Source organism: Mus musculus, chromosome 7, assembly GCF_000001635.26.
Source record: "Mus musculus strain C57BL/6J chromosome 7, GRCm38.p6 C57BL/6J".
Taxonomy (NCBI): Eukaryota; Metazoa; Chordata; class Mammalia; order Rodentia; family Muridae; genus Mus; species Mus musculus.
This window is the reverse complement of record NC_000073.6, coordinates 82,610,007-82,622,280: the sequence shown is the minus strand read 5'-3', so window position 1 is coordinate 82,622,280 and position 12,274 is coordinate 82,610,007. Positions and strand designations below refer to the sequence as shown.

General features: G+C 40.9%; 1 protein-coding gene across 2 annotated transcripts in view; it reads right to left on the bottom strand.

Annotated features, from left to right (window-relative positions):
- Window positions 1-7,830: 7,830 nt before the first annotated feature.
- Window positions 7,831-12,274, bottom strand: part of Adamtsl3 (ADAMTS-like 3) — a 279,052-nt gene continuing 274,608 nt past the window's right edge. The window contains exons 29-30 of one of the 2 annotated variants that reach the window (XM_006507893.3): window positions 10,391-10,619; window positions 7,831-9,889 (exon numbers count right to left, since the gene is read on the bottom strand). In XM_006507893.3, coding sequence (XP_006507956.1) covers window positions 9,851-9,889; window positions 10,391-10,619 — 268 coding nt within the window. In that variant the 3' untranslated portion in view covers window positions 7,831-9,850. The remainder of the gene's footprint in view (window positions 9,890-10,390; window positions 10,620-12,274) is intronic. The other variant, NM_001190374.1, reaches the window with a different exon arrangement.

Below are 12,274 nucleotides of genomic sequence, written 5' to 3'. Positions count from 1 at the left end.
CCTCTCCTACTCCTCCCAGATCCTACCCACTTACCCAAACCCACTACTATCCATCTTATAATGCTGAACCCCTATGATCATTAAACTTGACCACACCTCCTCCCCACAGCTGCGATGAATCACCATTTTACTTCTGCCTGTGTGAACTAACTAGAATAAGTTACATATGTAGAGTCATTCTCGACCTTTCTTGACAATGACACTTCTGAAAAGTGCTGTCCCGGGAATTTGTAGGATGTACCTTAATCTGGGTTTATCTGAGATTTTCTTGTGACTAGGTTTAAGGGGTTAAATTAAAGGTTAGATTAAAAAGAAAGAGGTTGTTCTGCCATATGTTCATTCCAGCGACAAATGTCTAAATTCCTCTCCAAATTCTTTCACATGACCCAGAAGAAGAGTGTTCATGTGGGATCAGATTACATGTGGGGGCATGTAACAAACTTGAAAGTCCCTACTCTACTCAAACAAATGCAAAGCTAAACACCCTGAAAATGGACAATCCTTCTTGGAACTGGAAGAGAGGCCAGGGTACAAGAAGACCTCGGGTGTTAGATGAATTCAGGGACTAGAACTTAGCTCAGTGGAGGGGAAAGCACAGAGGAAATGGATGGAAAAGCCTGAAATGTAATTGTCATGGGGGCTCAGCCATGCTGAAACTCGTGAGTTAAATTCCAGAGGACCCAGTTCTTAGAAGGGATACCCAATTGCTTTGAGACTTGCCTCCAGGGGTTCCAGATTCTCGCAGTAAATATCAGAAAGTAATGCCCACATGCTTCCCAAAGGGTAGGGGAAATGTCCATCTTAAAGTATTTCTGAGCTCTCTGTTCATTGTTTCATCCCTCAAGAGGAGCTCCTTAGCCAGGCTTAAATATGGACAAAGGGCATGATTAAGAAACCAGAAGAAAGGGAACAAAAGAAAAGGAAGCTTCCAAAAGTAAGCTGAGTCCAGTGTTCCCCCAAAAGGACCAGTGGCTGTTCAAAGGAGCAGGGGTCCTGCAACATCTATTCTCTCTGCTTACACAGAGACATCTTCCAATAGTAAACTGAGGCCAAGTCACAACTGAGAGTCCTGGCACAGCTCCCCAACATTGCTGCCACCATCTCCCACAGCTCTGTGGCCAAACCTCAGATAGTGGAGTGGCATTGTTGGCTTACAGACAATTCTACTAGGCTCCACCCAACAGCAACCTAGCAATAGCTTATATTATTAGTTGCTACCAGCTGTGAGCCAGGTGTATATAAGAGGAGCTACCCCAGGTCTCTCTCCCCCATTTCTTCACTCTGTCTCCCACTCTCTCTGTCCCCATATGTTCCCAGCAACTCTCTCTCTCTCTCTCTCTCTCTCTCTCTCTCTCTCTCTCTCCTCTCTGTCTCTCCTCTGTCTGTCTGTCTGTCTGTCTGTCTGTCTGTCTCTCCTTCCCTCCCCACCTTTCTCTGCATCCACTTCTTTCCAGGCCCTACTCCTCTCCCTTTCCCAATACACTTTCATTTTTAAAACTTTTTTTATTATTGGGTATTTATTTCATTTACATTTACAATGCTATCCCAAAAGTCCCCCCCACCCTCCCACATCCACTCCCCCACCCACCCACTCCTACCTCTTGGCCCTGGCGTTCCCCTGTACTGAGGCATATAAAGTCTGCATGACCAATGGACCTCTCTTTCCACTGATGGCTAACCAGGCCATCTTCTGATACATATGCAGCTAGAGACATGCGCTCTGGGGAGGGGGGGGGGTACTGGTTACTGGTTAGTTCATATTGTTGTTCCACCTATAGGGTTGCAGATCCCCCCAGATTCCTGGGTACTTCCTCCAGCTCCTCACTGATAAGTGGATATTAGCCCAGAAACTTAGAATACCTAAGATATAAGATACAATTTTTGAAACACATGAAGCTCGGGAAGAACGAAGACCAAGGTGTGGATACTTTGCCCCTTCTTGGAATTGGGAGCAAGGCACCCAAGAAGGGAGCTACAGAGACAGAGTTTGGAGCTGACACGAAAGGATGGACCATCTAGAGACTGCCATACCCGGGGATCCATCCCATAATCAGCCTCCAAACGTTGACACCATTGCATACACTAGCAAGGTTTTGCTGAAAGGACCCTGATATAGCTGTCTCTTGTGAGACTATGCCGGGGCCTAGCAAACACAGAAGTGGATGCTCACAGTCAGCTATTGGATGGATCACAGGGTCCACAATGGAGGAGCTGGAGGAAGTAACCAATACACTTTCTTTATACTAAATATTTGTCTTTAGACCCACAGGAAAGTGTAGTCCTTAATGCTCATTAAAGAAACTTCTCTGCAAAGGCAGACACCATCACATAAAATCACAACCAATCAAAATGCAGACTTGTGGAGCTCAGTTCCAATGGATCTATAAGGCAACTCCTGCACCCAAGGCTTGAGGATCATTGCAGGATGTGTAAAGAATGCAAGAACCAGAGGAACAGAGTTTGGTGTGAAACTGTGTCTCCTAGGTACGTCAGAAGCTATACCCATGAATTCCCCATAATGTGATCCTCTAAACATGAGGTAAACAAGGACAACAATAGACATGCTAGAATTTGCAGGGGGACGCTCATGAACTCTCAGCTCTACACAAAGAACTACGGGCAACTAAGGAACGAAGAAAGCAAGAGAAATAGTATTATCTAAGGAAGAATACACCCATTAGCTATCCAACACCAAATGGTCATCCCTGGAAACATACACTGAAGTACAGTATACACGTGGAGCAGGTTACATTAGAGATCTATATACATGCGTGTTACAACAATACGAAAGGAGAAGAAACAGTATACAGGCCGAACAAGTTCTATTAGAGATCTATATACACGCATGTTACAACAATGCAAAAGGAGGCTATGAATTTGAAAGAGAGCAAAGAGGGGTAGATGGCATTGTTTTAAGAAAGGAAAGGGAAAGGGAAATGATGTAATTAGATTATTTCAAAGAACAAAATAAGTAATTTAATAAAATGGAGACCTTGGCCACACCCTGGAGCAAAGCCTACTGGCTTAGCCATACTTGCTGTCTTTGCTACATGAGAGGAGGGCAGCGGCTAGTGTTTGTTGTTGCCTGCAGGGAAGAAAAGCTGTTGGAATCAGTTCTCTTTTTCAGAACATTTTCATGCCAGACTTGTATGGTAAAACTTTCTGTTAGGGACCTCTGTTAGTCAGGTTTATTTTTTTCCCTATATACCATGAGCCAAAGCAACGCGGGGAAGAAGGGGAAGACAAATCAGAGCAAGAATGACACATGTAAGTGTAAGGCATGAAAGAATTCTGACATTGGGAGATTAAAATACCTATGATTATAATGAGGTCTATAATGGATTAAATAGGTACAAGAACAGGTATACAATTAAGCAGAGAGAAATGTTCTAAGAAAGAATCACAAAGAAACTTTACACGAGGGACACAATAAAGGAACTGCTAACAGGAATACTCCATTATATGGTTAGTGGAACGATTTTTTTTTTAAAGATTTATTTATTTATTATATGTAAGTACACTGTAGCTGTCTTCAGACACTCCAGAAGAGGGCGTCAGATCTCGTTACGGGTGGTTGTGAGCCACCATGTGGTTGCTGGGATTTGAACTCCGGACCTTCGGAAGAGCAGTCGGGTGCTCTTACAGTGGAACGATTTTTATCCTAGGTAAAAGAGAGAAAATATCCAGAGCAGAGGGAGAAAAAACTACAATGAATATGGCCATCAGACTGGACAGGAACAGGGTTATCTGCCAGAGAGGGGAGAATAGCAGGAGAGCAAGAGGATAGCAAGAGATGAGATAGATAGATAGATAGATAGATAGATAGATAGATAGATAGATAGATAGATAGATGATAGATAGATAGATAGATAGATAGATAGATAGATAGATAGATAGATAGATGAGTGTAGTGAGTATAGCAGGAATATGGGTGGAAAAGAGATAAAAGGAGGGCTAGGATCTAAGGTGAGAAGGGCCAGGATTTCTCAGCTTGACAACTTCTCTTCAGAATTATAAAACTGGGGAAAAAAAGAAAAATATTAAAAAAAAAACTTTAAAGAAAAAAATACTTTAAAATACTTTAAAGCTGTGATGGTGCAATCCGTTAGGGTTTGCTGAAGAGCCAAAGGTAGGAGTATCACAAGTCAAGGCTAGTCTGGGCTACAACATGGGGCTGAAGAGGTGGCTTGGTGGTTAAGAGCACTTCTTGCTCTTGTGTAAGAACTGGGTTTGGCTTCCAGCACCTATATGGCTGCTCATAATGGCCTTTAATTCCAGAAACAGGGCCTCCAATGCCCTCTTCTAGCCTCCATAGGCACAACCACACATGTGGTACAAATACATACATGCAAGCAAACGTGAACAAATACATACAAGTAAACATTCTCACACAGAAAAGTAAGTCTTATAAATCCTCCTAAACAACAAATGCATAATTTTTAAGCTTTGAAAAAAAATTAAAGGTAAAAATATTGAAAGAAAAAAATCTTACCTATAGAGGGGTAAAGATAAGAATTACACTTAACATTTCTTCAGAAACCATGCAGGCAAGAAGCAAAATTTTATGCAAGAAGAAATAGACAATCTGAATAAGCCAATCTCTTTAAAAGGTTGAGAAAAAGTGAACAACTTCAAAAGCAGAGAGCAGTAGACACAGGTCAATTCCACTAAAAAGTAAAGGAGGAGATTATTCCAATTCTACACAGTCTTTCTCAAAGGCTGGGACACTTTCAAACACTTTTGGTAATATGCATCTACTCACTTTAAGAAGCTAGCATCTTCCTAAGACTAAAACCAGACAAATAATACAGGAAAACCACACATCAGGACTCCTCAGGAAAACAAACACAAAAATCCTCAACAAAATATTAAAAAGAGAATCCAACAACTTATATAATAATCAAATACTATGAATAAGTAGAATTTATTCCAGCTTATAAGACTGGTTTAGCATTTAAATTTTTACCAATTTATAACAACTCATATATGAAAATTTCAAAAGAAATTTAATTAAAAATTTATATCACTTCAGCTATTCACATATGAAATGTTACTAGTGTGAAATATTTTAATTACATTGCTATTGAGATTAAATAGCTGAATTAACTTTTAGCTTTTTAAGTTATAAGCAACTACAGTGCTGCTGAATAAGATTGCAAATTTTGGGAGCTGTAGAGATGATGGCTCTCTAAGATTAATTCTTTTTTCCCCCAGAGGACCCAAGTTTGGTTCCAAAGGTCTGTGTCTGGTGCCCTGTGATAGCCTAAAACTCCAGCTTCAAAGAGTTATGATACCTTTGGCCTCCAAATGCACCCATATGAACACACACACACACACACACACACACACACACACACACACACACACACTTAAAAGCAACAAAAAAGATTCTTTAATTTATTATTATTATATCTTCATATTAGTATGTTTTAAAGTAAGGGGTAAATTTTTAGTTATATGATTCCTGTGAGAAAGTAACAGCTCTCTCTTTCCTGTCAATTTTATTTAATACATAAACAATAGATTTAAGTAAAATATAGTTTGTTTCTTTGGCAAAAAAAAAAAAAAAAATCTATGCCATAAACAGACCAAAACAATCACCCGATGAGACCAACTTATCCTGAGATAAAATTCAACATTTATTATGATAAAGACTCTCAGCAATAGAGAAAAACATTCTTTAGCTGCATAGGCTATACACAAGAACCGTTTAGCTAATATCATGCCTAATGATGAAAAACTTGCAACATTCCCACTAGATTAGGATCAAGTCAAGGATTTCTCTCCAAACCTATTTTTAACAGACTAGAGGCCTAGGCTAACGAAGTAAGGCAAGAAAAGCAGTCAGAAGCACATGGGCATGAAAGGAACTGAACTCTGTTCATTCATGACACAAAATTTATGTAAAACAATTTCCCCAAACCAAACAACACTTTCTAGAATGAATAAGTAATTATAATGTGGCCTACACAGTTAACATATAAAAGTCAACTACTAACCTGTGAATGTAGCTTTACAGTAGAGTGCTTGCCTGGCTCTGAGTTTAATCTCCAGAACTTCTGGAGGGAAATGTTTATTTCCTACGTGCCAACAGGAAGCAGGTGCCATTTGAATTTTAAAAACAACTCTATTTACATTATAATCATTCAAGATTAAGTAACATAAGTTGAAAAATATGTGTTCAAGATCTATGGAAGAAAGCCTACAGATTTCTGATAAAAGAACATTTAAATAGATGCTCTCCATTAACTGATAGGAGGACCCATTATTATCAAGATGACAATTTTCTACTTAATCTGTAGCTTCAAAATAGTCTCCATCAAAATCTTAGCAGTTTACTTTATGGATTGTAGGAGATGTTAAGTTCGTGTGCTCACAGATAAGCGTTAGGGAAACCAGGAATTTTGATGCAGGGTTGTCTCTAGGAAAAGATGTGATTAATAGCTTGGTGACCTCTATGCCACCTGTATGACCAGGCCACACCTGGCTCCCTAAGACTCTTACGTTTATCTCAGCCAGTCTGTAGTGTATCTTCCCCAGATCCTTCGCTTGAGAATTGTTTACATGGAGTCTGCTTTCTCCGTTAATCTAGAGGGCATCTTTCTGAGAGATGTCTTGTGTACTTTACAAATGGGAGCAGATGTGGTTTATAGGGTGACCTTTCCGCTGTCTGTACAACTGAGGCCACACCAGATTCTTCCTCAGTCCTTTAGCATGTCATATGCAGTCAATCTATAGAACCTATCTTTATGAAAGAGGTCGCATGCATTTTACAAAGAGTATCAATAATGTCTTGAGCTTTGTTGTACACTTTTTTTGAATTATCACCCGGAAACCTTTTTCTAAATTGTACTGTGCTTAAGTATGCCTGAAATAAATGATCTGGTGTCAGACTCTTGAAAACATCTGCTACTGAGTCATGATGAGCTGGACCTCATGACAGCTTGCCTCACATGGATAAGATCAATACTGCTCACCATGGTGTTTGCAGAGCACACCCCTGCAATGGATACTGAAAAAAAATGATTTGAACATTACCATGGAGAAGTCAAAGACCCTTACTGGTCAGAACAACATTAAGGGAGAAGAACAAAATCGGTGGACTGACACTGACCAACCTCAAGAGTTATCAAAAGGATAACAAACAATGTGGCACTGATACAAGAACAGACAATAGATCCACGAAACAGAATACTGGACGCAGACATAGCCCCACATGGAAGCATCCAGTGATCTTCTAAAAATGATCAGAACTAGTTAGTACTGGGCATGGAATGCCTGGACATACACATGCACGAAACAAAGACACACACACAAGAGCCATCCTTCACAAAATTAAAGTGGGAAAAATAGAGTTAAAAGAAGAGAGATTTTTAGTATAATAAAATGGACACATGTTCTATATTTGCCAAGATCCATAAAATGTGCAGTGCCAAAACAAACCCTAATAGAAACTACAGAATTTACAGAAAATACAGAAAAGGGATAATGCTAACAGGGGACATTCTGTTTTGAGACAAGGCATGTACTAAAATCTGTGCTTTCTGCTCTCTGTAGATGTTGCATCTACATCTGTGCCTGTGGGTTATCTATCCCAGGCATCTACTTAATTTTGCTATTGTCAAAATAGTTTTCAAAGTATGATTCACAAACACATAAAGAATTGAGACGTGGAATCAGTGAGTTTCTGTGATTGCTCCTTCTGTAACACATACAAAGGACAATCTGGGATATCAACTCAATTAAGGGAGCTATGAAGCTAACAAGGGGACAGGTGAGAAGACAGCTCCAATGTTTAGCAAAAGCACAACACAGAGAAGCCACCAAGGATTCTATTTGATACTAAAGGTGAATTTATTTTTGAATTAAGGATCATCAAAGGGAAACATTATCTCTCATGTTATAAAAAAAAAACAGTAGTAAAATACAGTACACAGGAATGCCATTTGAATGTTAACAAAATGAGAGTATGATAACAACTGAAAATAGGTTATTTTTTAATGTTAAATACAAAGGTGAAGCAGTTTAATAAGAAATTTTGTTAGTATGAAAAATATATGTCCCATGTCTTTATTATGTACTGTACAAAATAAAATATTGCACCTTGGAGTCATAGAATAAATATATACAAGGAGTATTTTACAAATGATCTTTGTTTTAATTTAATAAGTCCAACAATCGTATGTGATTGCTGACTAACAACTCAAGGGCTGGTGTGCTTCTTCCTGTCCCTGTCTGTTCCAGACCACCAAACCCTCCACCTACAGTAGTGTTCATCCCAGTGTCGGTGAGGCTGAAGTTGGAATGTGAGAGAGACCTGTGCTCAGAAGATGGCAGAGAGGCTCAGCAAGCCTCTCTACAAACAAACCCAAAGCCACAATGTGCCGTTCACATGTTGATCAGGAGGTAGGTCCAACACAACCTGCCTCAGGAAAGGTTGTGTGCCAGGAGGCCGTGGGTGCTATGTGTGCAAGCAGCCGGGACACCGAGTAAAGAAACAGGACCACTTATTTGGGGTTGTGCAGCATCTAAAGCTACAACTGGTAAAATATCATGGAAAGGTCCCCATAGCCAAATCAGTTGTAGGAGGTGAACTTGGATGCTAGCCTGACCCTTCCCAAGGAGCAAAAGTTTACTCCAATGTCACGAACAGCAGCCTTGGATGTAGAGGCCCAACCCTAAACGGTAGCCCTTAACTTTAAAGGCAGCCCTGGTCTTAGCCCTAATGTACCTTCCTTTCTCACCTAACCGAATCCTAGTGCTAGTCCAAGATGAATTCAGCCCTTCTTTCCCAAAGCACAACCCAAATCCCAGCTCTAATTCCTAACCCCCAAATTGTTATTTCACCATAATTCTAATGGACTTTGGACTTATCTACAAAAATCGGCTCAAATGAAAATAATCATTTACCATAAACAATTCTTTCAACTATTACATTTTCTTATTTAGATTAATCTCTTATATACTTTCTAAAATAAAAATCCCCAGGAATATTACTGTATGCATAAATTACATCTAATAAGGCTTGGATCTCTGTGTGCAATAGTGCTTAGATAAAGTTTCATTCACAGCTCTTAAAAGAAAGCTTTGAATATACTTCAACATCAGTAGAAAAGGTTAGCTTTTCCTCTTCTTTGATTTCCAAGATGCCTTATTTGGCCACAGATAGGCTTCCGTAGTTATGAAAGTGGCAGCTGTACCTACTGTGTTTTCTTCCATAGATGCTTTAAGAGTGAAGACAATGTTATCTGTGGAGAATCCTTGGCTCGGTTGGTGTTATAAGCTGTCCAGTGAGGTTGTCTCCTCTTCACATAATAAACATAAGGATCTATAGATATGCCTTTAGTGCCAACATTTGAAAGGCTACTGGCCAAAACCTTTAAAACATAAATACTGCATAAATGTGTTGAAACTCTACAACTTGAGCGAAGTCCTCAGTTGCAGACTTCAGGATGTACCATTCTTCGCTGGTTTACAAAGCACAGCAGGTGATGATGTGTTTGTGATGAGGTCCCGAGAGCAACACATTGCTGTTGATGCATTTGTGTTAGTCCTAAACTATATCCTTTATAGGAACTGGAATGAAAAAAAAAAAAAAAAAAACAACCGCTGGAAAAGTTAACCTTATAAAATTGTATCGGGTACTGTTTCTGCATTAACCTCCACTTGATCATCGTGTCTAGAGACTTTAAGAGTACGTGGTTTTGAACCAGGGATACTGGGAAAAGAGCCTCTTTAGCTTTAGCTTCTCAGCACAGCAGCATCACAACCTTGCCAAAGCTTTACCCTTCTTGACATGACTGGCAGCACCTTTGTCTGTAGACGGCCAGAGAGCACAGGTTAAGGTGCTTTACGAACATACAGTAGTGAGTTGTGTCCGTGCAGTTTCCTGAAAGAACAAAGAGAGAAAAGAATCCATAGCATGGGTTCATTAGAGCGTGAGCAAGTAAAGAGGCATGCCTGGGGCTCCTGCTCTGCACTAATGTTAGGCACACAGTGGGCTTACTTCTCCACAGGGCCAGTGGCTTCCTGTGACACCCTGAGCACTCCTGTGGTCACAGGTCCTCTCACCCACGTGACTTCTCTCAGTGCTGAGGGCAGAGGTTACTTTTTGTAGGGTCATGGGCTCCTCGGAAAATTTATGAATGTCTCATACTTATCCCATGCAAGAGTAACAGGAAGTTACATTCACTATGTAATGTTAGGACATTTGTTCACCTATATGAGCACCATTGGCTTGCTCTTAGCAGAGGAGACTGCAAAGGAAAATGTGTGTGGAATGGCTGCTACTACTTTAAGAATCAATGCTGCAGCCCACAACCCCTCCCCTGGACAAGGAAGGCACATTAGTGTCCCGGTTTTGACCAGGCTTCTTGGGAACTGGTGATACCTGAGAGGGGTACGTACTATCACAGGAAGGCCCGAGACAGTGCCTCCAGGCAGCTGGTTTCACCTGCACACAGTATCTGTCCGCCACAATTTTGCAGCTCCCTGTGTGAATGCAGTCGACTTTGCGAGACTGGAAGCCCCTGCCACAGACTGCTGTACAGGGCTTCCAGGGGCCCACACGCCAACATGCTTCACATGGCCCCAAGGTGCAGTTCCTTCCAAAGGCAGGTCTGAAATGAAAAGAAATAAATATGTGTGTGTGTGTGTGTGTGTGTGTGTGTGTGTGTGTGCAAAATGGGAGAAGATGCCACTGTTTTCTGGCATTGATCAAGCCCTTTCTCCTTCTCTGAATTTAATGTACTAAAGGCGTCCTTAGAAAACTGATTTGTACTGTTCATAGCTGGCTAAGCAGAGTAGTGGGGCAATCTGACCATAATAAAGATAATTAGATACTTCAGAATACAGACTGTTCCCTGCATTAGATATGCTAGGAAGGCTCTGGAAATTGACAGAGACATTTGATTAAAAATGAAGAGCTACTAGAAAATAGTCAACAAACACTTATCTAAGGCTTAGAGTGTCAACCACATGGGTATAAAACAGAAGAAATGGATGAAATGAAGTTGAAGCCCGCAAAGAGGACCAGCAAGTCGCAGAGCTGCCACGTGTGAGGCAGGAAGAGAGCAATGCTCTGTGAGATACCAGTGGTGAGTGCTTGCATGCAGGTGTATGCAGGGAAAATCAATGGGGTGTGAAATCAACGCAAAGGATTCCTGACCACCAGGGAAGGCTTTGGTCTTCCACTGATGGCCAGCACAAGTTCTATGCATCTTAGTGTGTTCTATCTAGAACCGAGGCCTGAACTGGGCATGGGGGAGGGGAGCATGCCTGTTAACTCCAGCTACTTGGGATTCTGAAGTAGGAGGACTCAGAGGTCAAGTTCTACCTCAGCCACAGAAAGCACAAAGGGCCTAGGTTCAATTCCCAACAGTGGTATACACACACACACACACACACACACACACACACACACACACACATTTAACCCCTGCTTCTATGCCATACAGTTTAGAGTAATAGTGACATCATTGTCCAATACCTGAGGCTGAGCATACCCTCACCTCAAAACATGACAAAAAAAAAAACAAAAACAAAAACAAAACACAAAACCCACAAACCACAGCCAACAAGCTGCATGCTCCCAGGGACTTCCAATTTCAAATTAATGCATAACCCAAGAGTGGACTCTCCTGGCAATCTAGAGCCGATGAGTTTAGGCAAACGAGAGTTACTACTATGATAAGTCACTTGAACATCGTTCACAAGCCTTATGTTGCTGTTACTAAGCCCTGAAAATACTGCACTATGAACAAGAATGCATATGCCAGCAACCTCACCTGCCCAATGGTGTGTGGTCAGAGTTACATCCAGGCCATGTGTAGATTTGTAACCAGTGAGTACAGAGACCAAATCTATTTGGAAAGTGGAGTCTAAAACACAAAGAAACTAGTGGTTGCTGATGTTTGGAAAGATCATGACCTCAGAGGACAGCATCTCAGCAGATCCACTTTTAGGGATTTTTTTTTCCTGTTCCCTAGGACATATTGCCATGGAAGGTATATGCAGAAGGTAGGAGACAGTCTCTGTTCCCAAAGATGACTGGGAAAGGGTCCTAAAGTGAAGTGATTCAGTAGTTGCCTTTCTCTTTGAAATCTGGAAGATGTGGAACAGGCATGAAACTTGTATAATAGTGTCTGCCACATAGACCAGAGAGGTGGAAGGCTGTTTTTAAAAAAGTCAAGAACAAAGCCAAATACAAAAAGCTGCAGAGCTGAGAGAACAAGCCAATGACTTCCCATTCTCCAGATATCGTCCTGCTGGATCT